Below are 18,270 nucleotides of genomic sequence, written 5' to 3' on the forward strand. Positions count from 1 at the left end.
CACGGCTTTATTTTTAAGACTTTGAGTTGAAAATGTGGAACTATATTTTGTCCGAGTGCGCGGCTTGATTTCACTTTGCCTGGGGAAAAAGTTGCGCTTTGGTTGTCAATGCTAATTCGGAAAGTTCCCGGATGGAGCAGTGAAAAGAAGAACTCTCCCTTCCTCTGTCACGTGAACGCGCTCCCTCAGTTATGGAGTCATGCGCGCTCCCACACATCTATACAAAACAGCAGAACTAGTTTCAAATGTTCACAAAAATGTGTTGATTAAGATACACTGATGGACTGTAAATCAAGTGTGTTGTTTTACTTTATGAAGAGAAGAAGGCATTGAATTATTTGGAAACCTCTTTATTTTGTTTGCTAAATACTATATGCATAAAAAGGAGAACAGTTTTACAGTTGAAAAATCTGACATTTTGGCAAGGTACTGACTGCCATGAAATGTTTATGAACATCTTTGTATATATTATTCTAGCAATAAATTATGTGTAAATCAAATAGCCTACTGTGGCTGTTCTTAAATTAAATATCTTTTTTGATTATTTTGAGAGACCAAAGAGTGTGTTTTGATTAAGTGTGAGCTGTATGAATGATGTTAAGGTTTGGGACTGTGTAATATCCCCCTTAGCCCCTCACAGACCTCACCCCCACATAGCTTAAATTAACACAAATCCCTCCAGCTATTAAAATGCAAATATGAGCCTCTGAACTGCCTTTATTGGTAGTCTGTAACAGTGCTTCTATGGTTCTGTATTGTTTGTAGATTTCCTCATGTATCTCCTTATCATAAAATATTTTGTTGCTAACATGGTAACATTGCTAACATCATTTAACATGGCATCTGGTGTCTATTGCTAAAAATAAAGTGTATTGTGTTTACTTCCATGAATAGCTTGGTTCGGTTGCTTGTATAAAATAAATTCTAAGCTAAACTCTGACTGTGTGTTAATATTAGAATTCCCCCTTTACAGCAAAAGTTCTAAAATGAGCATCCATACTAATGTGTTTTGCATTTCATGCTACTCTACCCTCCAGCTGATCATTTTTATCCCAGTTGAAGGGTTTACTCCACCCTGCCCCTGTACCAACCCCCATCCACCCTCCCAGGCATCCGCCACCGCCCCCTCTAAATACAAGTCACAACGTCATTGGAGCGTTACACTGTGCTCACGCGCTGCTCTGCCCTGCTGTCCTATCAGGAGTTGCGGCTGTAGCATATGCATCCAGACAGACACAAGCCGAATGAATGAAAGCCAATCAGCTTTCAGGACAGGATGAATGTGATGTGGAAGTTAATGTGATGCAGAAAGGGCAGTCCAGTGCATTTACTTATTTATTTATGCCTGTATTTATGACTGTAAATCGTTTTCTTCTTGACGCATTGTGAAAAGAGTATATTTTTAGATGTTTGAGAAGTTTTCCACTTTCACTAGTTCATTTCAAATGGTCCTGTGGTCTCTGTTTTAATACATAAAAGATGCATGCATATCTAAAAGCTTTAATTTGAGGGTACTCCCATCAAAATTGGAGGAAAGGAATTACAGCTCTTTAATATGTACCTCCCCATTTTTTCAAGGGACCATAAGTGTGCCATTCTAAGTGTGCCTGTGCCATTTGCATTTGGAAGCTGTTGTTGTGAACCCACATCATGCAGTCAAAGGTTCTCTCCATACAAGTGAAACAGAAAATTGTTAGGCTTCAAAAACAAAACAAATCTATCAGAGAGATAGCAAGAACATTCAAAGTGGGAAAAAAAATCAAGAATTTGGTACATTCTGAGAAAAAAAGAATGCACTAGTGAGCTCAGCAACATATAACATCCAAGAGGTAGGTGTGTCACTTTCAAAATATACAATCAAGAGAAGACTTCACAAGAGCAAATACAGAGGGTTCATCACAAGGTGCAAACAAGGCCAGATTTTGCCAAAAAACATCTAAAAAAAGCCAGACCACTTCTGGAAAAGCATTATTTGGATGGCTAATATTAAGAACAACCATACCAGAAAGACGGGAAGAAAAAGTATGGAGAAGGCTTGGAACAGCTCATGATCCAAAGCATACAACATCATCTGTGAAACGTGGAGCAGTGTGATGGCATGAGCATGCATAGCTTCTAGTGGCACTGGGTTACTGGTGTTTAGTGATAACGTGACAGAAGACAGAAGCTGAAGTGTAGGGATGTAATGTTGTCTACCCAGATTCAGTCAAATGGAGAAAAGTTGATTGGGCGGTGCTTCATAGTACAAATGGACTATGACCCAAAATATACAGCAAAAGCAACCCAGGAGTTTTTGAAGGTAAAAAAAGTGGAATATTCTACAATGGCCAAGTCAATCTCCTGATTTCAAGCCGATTGAGCATTTCACTAGCTGAAACAACTGAAGTCAGCTGCAGCAAAGGCCTGGCAAAGCAGCACAAAGGAGGAGTCCCAGACTTAAGGCAGCCATTGTCTGCAAAGGATTCTCAACAAAATATTAGAAATGAACATTTTATTTATGATTATATTTATTTTTCCAATTACATTTGAGCCCCTAAAAATGGGGGGACTGTGTATAAAAACGGTTGTAATTCCTAAGCATTTTATATTTTTGTTCAAACCCTTAAATCTTAAATTAAAGCTTAAAATCTGCACTTCAGTTTCATCTTGATTGTTTTATTTTGAATTCTGTTCTGGTGGCATACAGAGCCGAAATTAAAAAAATTGTGTCAGAGTCCAAATATACATGGACCTGACTGTCTGTATATATATATATATATATATATATATATATATATATATATATATATATATATACATTGTATATAGCTGCAATCAAATAAGTTTGACTTTTACTATATTTTATTTTATTTCAGTAAACTTTTTTTTTTATTTCCATTTTTTATTTCCATTTTTATGATTTTAGTTTTAACTATGACCCTGGGTTGCACGATAGCATATATTAAAGCTTTTTAAAACTTGCGTTCTTACAGTATGTGGTCGATAAAACACCAATAAGATCATGCTAAATTTCAGTCGATCACACTGATTATTACACAAACTCTGTATTTTGACATTTCAAGTACTTGTAAATCCTGTTTAGGACGTCATTTGTCTAAATTACGTATTACTGTCCTTGGTTTAACAGATTGTCCATTAGATTGATACAGCATCTGGCTCAGACAGTATCAACTCTGCTTATAAATCCACAATCTAATCCTGTTTACATTAAACAAACCTCTGGAGCGCACAGATCTGTTACTATGACAACAACTCTAAGATGAACAGAAGAATCCGGGATCGGGTCTAACCCTAAAACACAAAAAAGAAGGCACCAAACACTAACCATAAGAACTGGTAATGCTTATATATTCAGAAATGAAGCATTAGGTTAAACATGTATGAAGAAAATTGAGTACATGGTCTATAAATCACATAATGCGATTAATTATGTTTCCTTTACATTTTGTGTAACATGTGACTGGTCATGACATGAACGGCATCAGATATTTTTGCCAGCACACTATCTTGTCCTGAGACACCCTCTGACTTTACTAACGGAATTTCCTGGAATAGATGTGAGTGTGTCACTTGAGCTCAGCTCTTACTGTAAGCATCACGGCAGAGAGCAGAGATCTGATCACACCGTAACCTTCACCTACAGATGCCAGCACTATGAGTATCACATAATCAACTCATGTGCCAGTCGGTGGGTGGAATTAACATGACAAACAAACATGAAATGACTAAAACACATCAATATTAGGGGCATTATGCATTTCTAAGTACTGTACTTCCACCACTTCTACAGAGTGGCAGTGTTCATGTGGGCTCTACAGATTCGAGTCTGAAGCTGGCGCTTTTAAAATGTCTGACTTTTCAATATAGAGCTATGTTAGGTTCTCCTAAAACTACTCTGAGGTGGTTTGTGTTGCTAAACCAATTTATATGAACACACGCTTCATCAGCTGTAAATCTACTAATTGTGACATGACAGGCAGATTTATTTGAACGTATTCATCACAGTTTTTAACATTTATGGTTCATCTTTCCATGGAGAGGCAGAAAAGCTTGAAACATCAGAAGCATCAGAAAAGATATGAATAAAACATGTCATGGCATAACACATCTTTAAGAAAACAATACATGAAAAACATTGTCTAGACACTGAAAAATGTGTTTTATTCAATATAGCCACAGAGGGCTAAATGTTGCATATACCTGTATATAGCATGCATTACAATTTAACACAGTAATGCACTTAATCTATAATTTTGCATCATGTATTTCTTGCTTATTATTTGAAAAAGAAATGTTTGACCTATAACCTATAATGGCTGTAAATATACAATGTTGTAGATTGAGTTCCGTTTAGCTTTAATATCCATCACAATCACTTATAGATTTCACATCGTCAGGCAAGTTGTCTTGCTATTTTAATGTAATCGTTGTTTTCGATGACAACTTTCATTTACAAGATTAAACTGATTATAGTGCGGTAGCTTTATGGTGCTGAAATAATGCAGATAATGCCAGAGAGATGGTTCCATTAAGAGAAAGCAATTAAATTTCCTCTTAATTTGTCCATTCACTTCTCTAATTACAGCATGTTAACTAAATCTGCATAATTAGACTTTCACTGATCTGTGCTGCCTGACTGACATTTAAATATGTCATCTGAACAAATTAGCAATTAGAGACGCATACAGCAAAAAAAAATGATAATCAGCCCTCATGACTTCATTAAAAACTAGTGAGGAGAACCCATGACCGCTTTGAGTCAGAGTCATAGGTGACAGAAAGAATCAGATTCATGTTGGGATAACAGGAAAAATGGTCTGTATTATTACTTTTAGACTGACAAAAATCCAGATTTTTAAAAAATTTCTGCTATTTATAAACTGTTAAAAAAAGGGTGTCCACAGTCTCTTCAGTGCTTCATAAATTATAAAGGTCAACATTAAGTCAAGAAGCCATATTTATTTCCTGTACCCCAAGCAGTAAATCAAAGGTTCTCAACTCTGGCCTTCGAGATCCACTTTGCTGCAGAGTTTAGCTCCAACCTTGATCAAACTCATCTGTCTGTAACTTCCTAGCAATCCTGAAGACCTTGATTAGCTTGTTCAGCTGTGTTTTTGATTAGAGTTGGAGCTAAACTCTGCAGGAGAACCACTGCAGTAGAGCATGGCGCTAAGCAATGCCAAGGTCACAAGATTGATGCCCATGAAATGCATGAACAAATAAAACGTTTACCTTTAACGCAATGTATATGGCTTTGGATAAAAGTGTCTTGCCAAATGTAGTTTTGACAGCCTAAAAATTTCTGGGGGAAAATGTGGTCTGAAGGCCTTCTATATTATTAAATGAATTGTCTTTTTCACTTTTAATTATTAGAAATTATTGTACACAGCACAGTGAGTCTCGCTACAGACCTTGGCTTTCTCACATCCAGCTGGTCCAGGAATCATGTAGGGATAACAGGAAAAATGGTCTGTATTATTACTTTTAGACTGACAAAAATCCAGATTTTTTTTTTTAGTCAGAATGTCTCCACACTCTGCTATTAATAAACTGTTAAAAAAAAATAAGGGTGTCTTCCTGTCTAAGTGGGTGCCTTAGCTGCAATATGGACTCAACCTTATGTTAATAGAAAAGGTCAGGCTACATGAGATTAGTGGAAGACTATTTTCCATCGGATTTATGAACATTTTAGACCTTCTGTTAATGCAAACTGAAAAAGTGACCAATAGTCCTGCCAAGAGTATAAGAACGCTTTAAAAATGCTAAAAAATGCTTACCTAAATCACAGTTTTTACACTTTTTCTGCTGTTCACTTACTTATATGTAACTCTACATTTTTAAATAAAAAGGTTGCATTTAGATTTAAAAGTTTTGATAGTTGGATGTCATAGAAGATTCCATTTTAGCCTGTTTTAGGGCTGGCGCTCTAAAAAAAACAGGAGTTTTCAAAATTTATGATGCCATTTTTTGTTATGTTAACCTAACAAGCTAAAAAAAACACACATATTCAGTTCAACCGAAACAATTTTAGCACATTTTTTCGCTATAAATATTATTCGAAAGCAAATTTGCAGAGAATAGTATACTATTCAAACTCCCTAAGGTGAGAATGGTGAGGAGAAACTCCACAGAAAGATGACACAAACTATTCTTGAACATATATACAATACAAAGAAAAGAGATTTAAATTCTTATTTTTAGCAAAAAAATTATTTCTTACTGTTAAAAAAGGGTTATCAATAGAATAAAATAATAGCTATTAATCCTATGATGTCTGTTCAGCCTTTAGAAAGTGGCATGAAGCAGTATTCAACTTTGCATTATGTTAAAGCCACGTTAAATATTTTATTAATATCTTTAGTTAACATGTTAACTTTGACTGCCCTAAAAATCACATACATTTTTTGGGGGGGAGAAATTCTTGCACCCCCTGGTGGCCCCATGGGGGGTCCCCAGACACAAGAACCTATTTTAAAATCAAGACTGTTTTCAATCTCTAAAGAACTCAATAACCTTATACACTGAAAAAAGTATTGATAAGAATAATGTAGTATTCTAGTACTCAGTTGAATTACGGTATATTGGCATCACTTGTATTGTTTTACATGTCACTTTAGATAAAAGCATCTGACAAATCAATGAATTTAAATGTCTTTGATCTAAAAAGAGACAAACTGTCCAGACATCCACAGTCTCTTCAGTGCTTCATAAATTATAAAGGTCAACATTAAGTCAAGAAGCCATATTTATTTCCTGTACCCCAAGCAGTAAAGCAAAGGTTCTCAACTCTGGCCTTCGAGATCCACTTTGCTGCAGAGTTTAGCTCCAACCTTGATCAAACACATCTGTCTGTAACTTCCTAGCAATCCTGAAGACCTTGATTAGCTTGTTCAGCTGTGTTTTTGATTAGAGTTGGAGCTAAACTCTGCAGGAGAACCACTGCAGTAGAGCACAGCGCTAAGCAATGCCAAGGTCACGAGATTGATGCCCATGAAATGCATGAACAAATAAAACGTTTACCTTTATGTGTATATGGCTTTGGTTAAAAGTGACTTGCCAAATGTAGTTTTGACAGCCTAAAAACTTCTGGGGGGAAATGTGGTCTGAAGGCCTTCTATATTTTTAAATGAGTTGTCTTTTTCACTTTTAATTATTAGAAATGACTGTACACAGAAAAGTGAGTCTCGCTACAGACCTTGGCTTTCTCACATCCAGCTGGTCCAGGAATCTCCTGTGGCCATCAGGACCTCTGGCATTACGTGCTTTCTGAAACACCTGCTTCTGAGTTGGCACAGAAGTGTGGGATCCTGAGAGATTGGAACACAGCCATCTGTTCCTCCAAGCCCTCAAAAGTGTCTGTAACTGTGCCTACAGGAGGAAACAATGCTGGATGAAGTAACCTGTCAAAATATCCACTCACATAGAATCATATAATTAAATTGTATTACGCATTTCTTTTATGGAGACAACAGCAGGTGAAAGGCAGTTGGGGGTAGAAGAGCGTTCTCCTAAGGGAGACAATAGGTTAATAGGTTAAACTGACACAATGCTCACAAACAAGCTTGTTTCAGAAGGTACCTAAAAGCCCATGTGATTAATCCAGCTACTACTAATGTAGCTACTGTGTCTAAGGACCAGATATTCTAGTGTGAGGATGACATTTCATGAATTAGATAAATAATAAGGAACATTTCATATTTTTTTACCTATAACAGCCAATGCGGTAGTTTACATTGAGTTATAGCCTAACAAACATAGTGACTCTAATGTGTGTTATCCCTTACAGCACCTTTTTAGCGTGACTATAATAAAAATACCAAATATTATAACTTAAACGTAACAAGCGGAGACAAAACAACGTTATTTATCTTAAAAGTTATTATTAAATAAATGTAAACATTCATTGCGTTCTCTTCACGACTCCATACCGTCTATGCTTCACTGAGAGACTACATTTCCCACAGATGTGTTTTGCACATGCGCAGTGTGAGGCGCGGGTGCCGCTTCTCTGTGCGCATGCGCAGTTGTGAGACGCGTTTGTAAGATGGCGGTGTGAGCGCGCGGCCTGCTGTATGAGCGAGATTCCCGCGGTCATCATTCAAACATTTGATACTGTGTGTGTGTGGTGCGAACCGTTGGCGGGAGACAGTGTGAGGTATGTGTAGATCTTCATTAAATAGTGGTTTATTTCACACTGGTCCGTGTTACATCATATTCATATTTACTCAACAACCGGCTCGTTATGAGCACATTTAAAAAGCATCATATTCACATAAATGTGCCGTATTAATAGATAAACACACTGTGGATGTAATATAATGCGATTTGAGGGAATTAAGCGATTAAAATTATGTTTGAGCTGTCTAATATTCATCTGCCGGTAGTTTGCGCAATCTGTAACGTCATTCAAATGAAATGCGTTATCCAGACCTAATTAACGAGTCATGTTGTTAGCATCTAAAATTATTTTAACACTATTGGGTAGTTTTAGTTATTATAATGAAGGTTGAATGTTGTCTTATGTCTAATGGGTTTTTAACAGTACGGTCAAGAACAGAAGACTAAATCAGGTTTCTTATAATCGGTTGATATTTGAATATGAGTCCAGGAACTGGTCCTGCTTGTGTAACGTTACGTCACGTAAAGCTAGTTACACAAGCTAGAACTGGCCAGCAAAGATAACCAAGATATAAATCTAATCTTTGAGTATACTTCTGTGGTGAAAGAAAACAAACATCTGAAAAAAAAAATTTTGTTAAACAAGTTTCCTTTACTTCGTGTTGTCATCTAGCCTTTCTCCATTTTATTTGTATTGACATCTTTGTATTTGACAGCTGAGCTGTGATGGCCAAGCGGATTGCAGATAAAGAGTTGACGGACAGGAACTGGGATCAGGAAGATGAAGGCGAGGAGGTGTGACACTTTTCAGCATCTACACACTTGAACTGTCAAGCCTCTTTACATTCCCAGTGGAAACACTCTTCTCTATGGAAGCCCGTTTCTGCCACTGAATAAAAAAAAAGATTATTGAGACTTTTTATCTCACAATTCTGACTTTATAAAGTAGTCGCAATTCTGACTTTTTTCTCAGAAATGCATGATATAAACACGTGGTTGGCTAACTTTAAGATACTTTGGATAATAGTGGTTCAACGGATCACAAATCTCACGGTTCGGATCACATTCCGGTTTTTGACCCACGGATTTTTCGGATCAGCAAGAAAAGAAAAATATTTCAATTTAACTTGCTTTCCGTTTATTACTTAAAGCGAAGTACTTTTTGATACCACAGCAAATACTACTAGATTAACTAAGAAAGTTTAAACATGATTAAAGAGACAAGAGAACATCCAGCAAAAATAAGAACAAATACACAAATTACAAGCATAGATAAATACACAATATGTTACAAATAAAATAAGGTTGGTAGTATTCAAATACAGAAATGTAATACCATATTGGCCCGAATATAAGATGACCCTGATTATAAGACCACCCCCCTTTTCCCAGATGTACCTTTTGGAAAAAAGCTTTTTAAAAACCAAATCTTGTTTTTTCTCAGTAAAACACATTTTGTCTTCAATTATTTTCATATTGCATATTTTTCCTATTTAAATTTTTTTGCAAGTATGGTAAAAACTGGTAAAATGTATCAACAATCACATTTAAAAAAATGCACTTTTAAACCATTAAAAAAACAAAACAGGTAGCCCATCTGAATTAGGACATTTAGGCTATCCATCTAATAGTAGCTTACCAAAATCTTATTAACAGTAGAAGTTAAATCTTACTGTAGTCTTCGAATCTGGGTACTGTCTTACGTTTTAAAATCACAAAGAGAGTTTGGTCCCATCAGGCTAACGTGACAGTCACGACTCATGCAGCTGTAAGGTTTTCTTTTTCCTTTGTTTTTACTCTCGATCTTTACGACACGCATTACATTACGTATTTCATGGCACACTCGTTTTATGCGCATTTGGCGCCACCTATTGTTGTGGATGTATTATTGACATGTCAAAGTCTAGACCCTGAATATAAGACCACCGCGTTTTTTCAGATGTGTTTCCAAGAAAAAAACATCGTCTTATATTCGGGTTAATACGGTAATTAGGAAAATAACACTGCACAGTGTCACTGTATAAATTAAATATAGATTTTTATCACAGCTTTTTTGTTGTTTGATGATCATTACTGACAGCAGCAGTATTTATAGACGGTGCGCAAACACCGAACTGAATCCTCTTCTGAATCCTCTGAACAGACACATACACATAAAATTGACAAAATACCTATCTCGACAATCATTCAGGTAAACGCAGTCAGTTATGTCTCAAGTGAATGAAAACATCTGAGAAAGAAATCGGATGTGATGTGTATCATTATATCGGATCAGTGCATCAGGTCTTAAAGGGACAGCGGCCTATAAATACTGCTGCTGTCAGTAATGATCATCAAACAACAAAAAAGCGGTAATAAAAATCTATATTTAATTTATATAGTGAACACTGTGCAGTGTTATTTTCCCTAATTACCGTATATATAAGACAATGTTTTTTTTCTTGGTAATACGTCTGAAAAAACGTGGTCGTCTTATATTCAGGGTCTAGACTTTGACATGTCAATAATACATCCACAACAATAGGTGGCGCCAAATGCGCATAAAACGAGTGTGCCATGAAATACGTGTTGTAAAGATCGTGAGTAAAAACAAAGGAAAAAGAAAACCTTACAGCTGCATGAGTCGTGACTGTCACGTTAGCCTGATGGGACCAAACTCCCTTTGTGATTTTAAAACGTAAGACAGTACCCAGATTTGAAGACTACAGTAAGATTTAACTTATAAAATAGGAAAAATATGCAATATGAAAATAATTGAAGACAACATACTTTAAAAACAAAAATTTAAATAGTAAAAATATGCAATATGAAAATAATTGAAGACAAAATGTGTTTTACTAAGAAAAAACAAGATTTGGTTTTTAAAAAGCTTTTTTCCAAAAGGTACATCTGGGAAAAGGGGGGGTCGTTTTATAATCAGGGTCGTCTTATATTCGAGCCAATACGGTATTACATTTCTGTATTTGAATACTACCAACCTTATTTTATTTGTAACATATTATGTATTTATCTATGCTTGTAATTTGTGTATTTGTTCTTATTTTTGCTGGATGTTCTCTTGTCTCTTTAATCATGTTTAAACTTTCTTAGTTAATCTAGTAGTATTTGCTGTGGTATCAAAAAAGTACTTCGCTTTAAGTAGTAAATGGAAAGCAAGTTAAATTGAAATATTTTTCTTTTCTTGCTGATCCGAAAAATGATCCGATCCGTGGGTCAAAAACCATAATGTGATCCAAACCGTGAGATTTGTGATCCGTTGAACCACTATTATCCAAAGTATCTTAAAGTTAATTATTTCAACCATTAAAGTTTTTTTTGTTTGTTTGAAAATATCTTGTGGTCTCAGGCAGGAATGTTTTCAATTGCGAGTGACGATGTGATGAAGAATCGCGCCATCAAGAAAGCCAAGCGTCGTAACATAGGAGCAGAGGTAACACGTCTCTTGTGTCCCAGCAGACATCCAGTTATGTGTTCCAACAAGGGTGTTTTATAGTTGAGTTTTGTTGTTTTGTCACAGGGAGAGAGTGGAGGGGCTTTCAAAGCGTTTAAGGGGTTCTCTCTGACCCAGACCACAGGGACGTCATCATTCTCTGGCTTCGGTAATGGCGCTGGTTTCAAACCTCTCTCCAGCCTGACCAATGGCAGCGTAGCATCGGTGGCCCCATCCTTTGCTGGTTTTAATGTTCCAACATCTGCTAAAACTAACAGTGGTAAGTCTTTTACATGAACTGGGTGGGAGTAGTAAGTCCACGGTCCAAAATAAACACTTTGCCTTTGGTCAAATCTGAGTGAAATAATTTTTTAGAACCGTATTTTACCATTCTATCCTGCTATCATCCCGTTTAAATATTTTCCCGTATTTCTCCCGTATTTTTAATCTTTCATTAAAAAAAAACCCACTGGGCGTATTTTATGTGTTTGCTACATTCGCTTCCGGTAAAACTCCTGTAATATGTATGGGCTAAACCTCATTATATGAATAATCACGACAACAAATTCCAAGGTTGTCCAGTTGCCAGAGCTTGTATGAAACGCATCTTTCTCATACGATCGACACATACAAATTTCAACCCATTTGTCCCCTCAACTTGGCAACCTACAGCCCAGTGATGCTATTGATATCTGTGCAGGGAGTACCGTGGGAAAGAAACAATGATCACTATTAGAAATGGGAGGAGAAGACTCGGGTGGTGCTCCAGTGAAAAAAACGAAATATACATGTAAATGTATATTTACATCTATAATGAGATATAGCTTACACTTCAAAAGGCTATTTAATTAAATATGAGCGCTGCAAGTTTCAAAGTCAGGTGCTGCCCTGCTTTGTTTACTGCGGTCACCGGGGAAACGGCTATATTCCTGGCAAAAAGTGCCACCTGCTGGCAGAGAATAAATTTGCATTTTTCAATAAGCCCCTCTGCTCTTTTAAACCAAAGCCAAAAACGACCCTTATTTTTACGCAGAAAACACGCAATTGTAAATGTGAACTGGTGGATTGACAAGAAGATAATGAATTATAAAACTTATTTAATTAAACATATCAAGGCTCGAAATTGCGAACATTTTGGTCGCATATGCTCCCAAAATTTAATCTGTGCGACCTCAAAATATATTTGGGAGCATTTGTGCGAGTGCATATAGTTGTCGTCGTGCGACCTGTTTTCATTTCTCTAAAAACGTTCAGAGTATGTGCCTTCTGAGTGTTGATACGGTGACCTGTCTGCCGTTCTATGAAACGTTAGGCTACATAACCAATTAAACTTCATCTTTACATTCTTAACTTTAATGCAGATTTTAGATTGGTTAATATTAGCTGTCAATCACCCAGTCAGTGCTTTACACTGTCAGGTGACAGGGAGCTAACTACCATGGGGAATGTAAAAGGCTGAAGAAGAGAGAAAATAAAAAAAGAAACACTTACAGATTTCTTTTGTGAACCACCTAAAGTTACAAATAATGGTGCTGGTGATAGCGATCATGTTGTGAATGTTGATCCACCAGCCGAACAGAAGGTGTACAGTTTTCGGAGAGAGTGGTTGAAACAATAAACAATAGTTATATGGCAATTCTTCTTCTTAGGGTTAATTTCAAAGTTCAATCTGTTAAAATTATTTAATGCACAATGAACAAACATGAATGATCAAGTGTTTGTATTAAATAACATTCACAAACATTAATGAATGTTTTAAAAATATATTGTTCACTCACTGTAAGATGTTACTAGATCTAACATTGTACAGTAAAGTCTAAAAATTGACTGTACTTTTATCCAAACTGTTCATATTTAATTTTAAAGGGCTTTTAAAACCTGCTAGAGATATTCAGCCAAGAATTACAACTAACTAACTAACAAACAAAAAAAAAACTTTTTCTGACGGACTGATATGACATAAACACTATATGACATAAACACTGTTAACCATAATTTAACACTCTCGAACACGCATATTTTGGTTACACAGATCATTTAAAAGCCTCTGGAGTGTAAAAATAGTAAATACCATTGTCTTCCTGTTTTTTACAGTGATAAAAGTTATAGGAGCATGAAATAGTTAACAGAAATCATTTTGAACAAAATGAGCACAATTCATTCTAATGCTCATTATATTAGCGTTAGCCGCGCTTATGCTAACGATTAACTACGTATACGCTAACGGCAATGTTTATTTCAATCTGAAATTTAAATTAAAATATGGAATAATATTCATAACAGAAGCTCTAAATATTAAAAATGTAATTGAAATTTACCTGCTTGAACTTGATCGGGGTGTTTTGTTAGTTTGATGCGTTTCCTCCTCTTGAAGTCGCCACTGCTTTTAAGAAGAGGTTGCCAGGTTTTCACAACAAAACCTGCCCAATCGCGTTTCGAGGAAGTCCCCCGTTAAAAATCACATTCCGAGGATAAAATACGCATGTTTTGGCGGGGTTCCCCTGGTAAAATTCGCATTCCAGGGGCTAAATATCACGTTAATGTGGGGTCGTTTTTCAACCCGCGGACATGAAAAACAACCCGCGGCAACAGTGTTAAAGCAGCCCAATTCCGCAAGAAAACCGTGGACTTGGAAACACAGGAAGAGGATAGCTTTCGGATAGAGCATCAAGGACTGGGTACTCGGTACCACCAGTACTTAAAAAAACCTGGTACCATAACGTTTTCATTTTTTTAGTACCGACTTGGTACCGAAATACCGGGTCTTTTGACAACACTACCCTACACATTTACATTGTTTTTGTTAATTCAAGTTTTATATATATATATATATATATATATTGTTCTATTTGTGTTTTTGAAGTTATTTATAATAAGTGAACTTTACTGTTAAGTGCACTGATGTCAGACTCATTTTGAATAATAAAGTTTATTGGTAAATTGTTAAATACCCTGCCTCCACTTCATAAGCCTATGTTTGTCACATCATTATAAGTGTTTGATCACCGCATTTGAGTTCGCTGCAAAAAATGTGTTTGTGTATATATTCTGTAGGGCTGCCCCCTAATAGTTGACTAATCGTTTGTCGACCAGAAGAGGCTTGCTCGACCAAAAGTTTTAGTCGCTTAGTCGCAGAAAAAAAAATCCACATTGGCAAAGTCACGCAGATCGTTAACGGCTGATTTATGGTAATACAGTACAACCGGCAGGACATCAAAACGCTCGCCTATCAATCATCCACCACAAATATGGCTTATCTGAATTATGTAAGTATTAGCAACTTTACATGGCCGCTCAATCTAATGTTAACCTAGAGAAATGTGCGCTATATTCAAGTGTCTGTTTGAAAGCTGAACAGTAGCTCACTGCAGGACAGATGGAGGCACCGGTGCGCTCACTTGCTTTTAAAATAGGCTACGCCGTCATTTTTGGTCATACAGATAAGAGTAATACATCTTTCAAATCTGTAAAGACTGTAAAGTTTATTTGTGTGCACTCGCAATAACAACAAAAGCGCTTTTGTAAAATAATGAAAGTAAACAGGATGCGCTTTCTGCCATCTCGGTCTGTGAACTCGAGCGCTAAACTCTGTGTATATCTTTGCCTTGCAGACATTAAAATATATCTATAGAGAGTGAAATGTCTACTTTCAAATGAACCAATTCAAATGGAAAACAAATATTCTCAGATTATGTAATCCGTGTGAAACATGCACACAGGCGCATCACTACTGCGGACTTTCTTAAACCAAAAGAAAGAAAGCACTTGTTTATCAGTGAATTATTAAAATGTTAATGCAGCCTCCTTACTGTTTTCCTTGACACATTCATAATCATAGCTTCTGCCGGTGCGCTGTGGCAAGCTTTATGTGTGTGCTTGAGCGCTTATTAGGCTTTGTAGGCAATTAAAAGCTCAATATAAAGATTTAAATGGTTTATTAATAAACGTGCGATTAGTCGACTAATGCTTAAAATGAACGACTACTAGTCGACCAGAAAGATCCTTAGTCGAGGACAGCACTAATATTCTGTTTATTAGTTTATATTATTCTAATATTCTAAAAACTCATTATTAGTCTGTTTTCCAAGGCTGCATGATATATTAAACCCATATAAAAATCATAATTAATCATAATTGTGAATTCACAAACGCTACGATTTAATTAAATAAATAAGATGCAATTCTAATACAGTATATGCACTTAAATTATTTACATGCGTGTAGGTTAAGTACGTGCATCACACAGTGGCTCCATTCACAGTAGTTCCACAGGAACTGTTATCATTTACATGTGTAGAGCGTCTCAAACTCCAGTTTGGGTTTATTATAATGTTCATCTGGGAATGCATCGTGCACCATTTCATCAGATTTGTAAGGTAAATCATTTATAAATCTACGCAAAACACAGGAGAAAACATCGCGGTTTCAAAATAAAACTCAAACCCTCATTTTGAGTTTGCACGTTTTGATGTCCACATATTCATTAAATTACTGTGGCTATAGCATTTCTGTCCTAAAGAAATGGCCAAATATTAAAGATTAAGTGGACATTTGAATTAAATGGGCTTGGTCAATATTAAACAAGTATTAGATCGCACAGCAATGTGTAAAAATAATCATCAGGCCGTTGGCGCCCCCTGCAGACCTTTGTTGTAATGCGTAATGTGCATTAGCTCTATTGTTTATAATCCAGTATGTATTTTAACAATTTTGTTCAATGAAACCATATGATTTCTTGATTTTGATACTTTATTTGAACTAATTATTATTGCCTCATTGCTATTATATATGTATTTTAAGTAATTTTAAAGGCTAATGTTCACTTACATCTATTTTTATTACCACAAAAAAAATTATTATAATTATAGGGCCCTATGAAATCCGTTTTATTTCCAAATTCAGTTTTTCCCCTTGACACATTCATAATCATAGCTTCTGCCGGTGCGCTGTGGCAAGCTTTATGTGTGTGCTTGAGCGCTTATTAGGCTTTGTAGGCAATTAAAAGCTCAATATAAAGATTTAAATGGTTTATTAATAAACGTGCGATTAGTCGACTAATGCTTAAAATGAACGACTACTAGTCGACCAGAAAGATCCTTAGTCGAGGACAGCACTAATATTCTGTTTATTAGTTTATATTATTCTAATATTCTAAAAACTCATTATTAGTCTGTTTTCCAAGGCTGCATGATATATTAAACCCATATAAAAATCATAATTAATCATAATTGTGAATTCACAAACGCTACGATTTAATTAAATAAATAAGATGCAATTCTAATACAGTATATGCACTTAAATTATTTACATGCGTGTAGGTTAAGTACGTGCATCACACAGTGGCTCCATTCACAGTAGTTCCACAGGAACTGTTATCATTTACATGTGTAGAGCGTCTCAAACTCCAGTTTGGGTTTATTATAATGTTCATCTGGGAATGCATCGTGCACCATTTCATCAGATTTGTAAGGTAAATCATTTATAAATCTACGCAAAACACAGGAGAAAACATCGCGGTTTCAAAATAAAACTCAAACCCTCATTTTGAGTTTGCACGTTTTGATGTCCACATATTCATTAAATTACTGTGGCTATAGCATTTCTGTCCTAAAGAAATGGCCAAATATTAAAGATTAAGTGGACATTTGAATTAAATGGGCTTGGTCAATATTAAACAAGTATTAGATCGCACAGCAATGTGTAAAAATAATCATCAGGCCGTTGGCGCCCCCTGCAGACCTTTGTTGTAATGCGTAATGTGCATTAGCTCTATTGTTTATAATCCAGTATGTATTTTAACAATTTTGTTCAATGAAACCATATGATTTCTTGATTTTGATACTTTATTTGAACTAATTATTATTGCCTCATTGCTATTATATATGTATTTTAAGTAATTTTAAAGGCTAATGTTCACTTACATCTATTTTTATTACCACAAAAAAAATTATTATAATTATAGGGCCCTATGAAATCCGTTTTATTTCCAAATTCAGTTTTTCCCATTTTCATTTTTCTATACTCTGTTTTAATGGTTAAATTAAATTTTATTAATCAAAAAGCCTGTCTAATTAATTGAGTTTTACAGTTTTATCTTTACCAAATGCTTTTTTCCATTATTTTCTGGATTCCGTTTTAATGGTTCCATTAAATTTATAATCAAAAGTATCTCCAATTAATTGATTTTATTAAAGGAGTTGTTCATTGCGATTTCAATTTATTAACGTTAGTTAGTGTCTAATATTGCTGTTTGAGCATAAACAATATCTGCAAAGTTACGAAGCTGAAAGTTCAATGCAAACAGAGATGTTGTCTTTTAAAATACTGGCAGTTTAATGCCTACAAAAACGGCTGGTAGGGACTACAACAAGTTACTTCCCGGGTTTGTGACAAAACAAACCCAGATAAACCCCACCCTCGGGAAAAGGCAGCAAAGGGGGCGGGGCCATGCTGCGCTGCTTTAGATAAGAGGAAGAGAAAACTAGAGGTGCACGTAAAAATCTATTCATATATGAATCATGATTCTGTCTTCTAACTATTCTAATGAATTCACAAGTTTAAAAATCAATGTTCTAAAGCAGAGGTTTTCAGTCCTGTTCCTCGCATCCCCCTGCTCTGCATCTCTCTCTCTCTCTCTCTCTCTCATTCAGCTCAGCTCCAGCAATGAACTGTTCCAATTATACATTTATTTTCACATAGCTATGAGAAGTGTTAAACATGGA

General features: G+C 35.7%; 1 protein-coding gene across 2 annotated transcripts in view; it reads left to right on the forward strand.

The window, feature by feature from the left end:
• Nucleotides 1–8,011: 8,011 nt before the first annotated feature.
• Nucleotides 8,012–18,270, forward strand: part of LOC107601009 (nuclear pore complex protein Nup50-like) — a 30,737-nt gene continuing 20,478 nt past the window's right edge. The window contains exons 1-4 of one of the 2 annotated variants that reach the window (XM_016293028.1): nucleotides 8,012–8,155; nucleotides 8,835–8,913; nucleotides 11,465–11,548; nucleotides 11,636–11,828. In XM_016293028.1, coding sequence (XP_016148514.1) covers nucleotides 8,845–8,913; nucleotides 11,465–11,548; nucleotides 11,636–11,828 — 346 coding nt within the window. In that variant the 5' untranslated portion in view covers nucleotides 8,012–8,155; nucleotides 8,835–8,844. The remainder of the gene's footprint in view (nucleotides 8,156–8,834; nucleotides 8,914–11,464; nucleotides 11,549–11,635; nucleotides 11,829–18,270) is intronic. The other variant, XM_016293026.1, reaches the window with a different exon arrangement.

Source organism: Sinocyclocheilus grahami, unplaced genomic scaffold (genome assembly GCF_001515645.1).
Source record: "Sinocyclocheilus grahami isolate Dianchi unplaced genomic scaffold, SAMN03320097.WGS_v1.1 scaffold296.1, whole genome shotgun sequence".
Taxonomy (NCBI): Eukaryota; Metazoa; Chordata; class Actinopteri; order Cypriniformes; family Cyprinidae; genus Sinocyclocheilus; species Sinocyclocheilus grahami.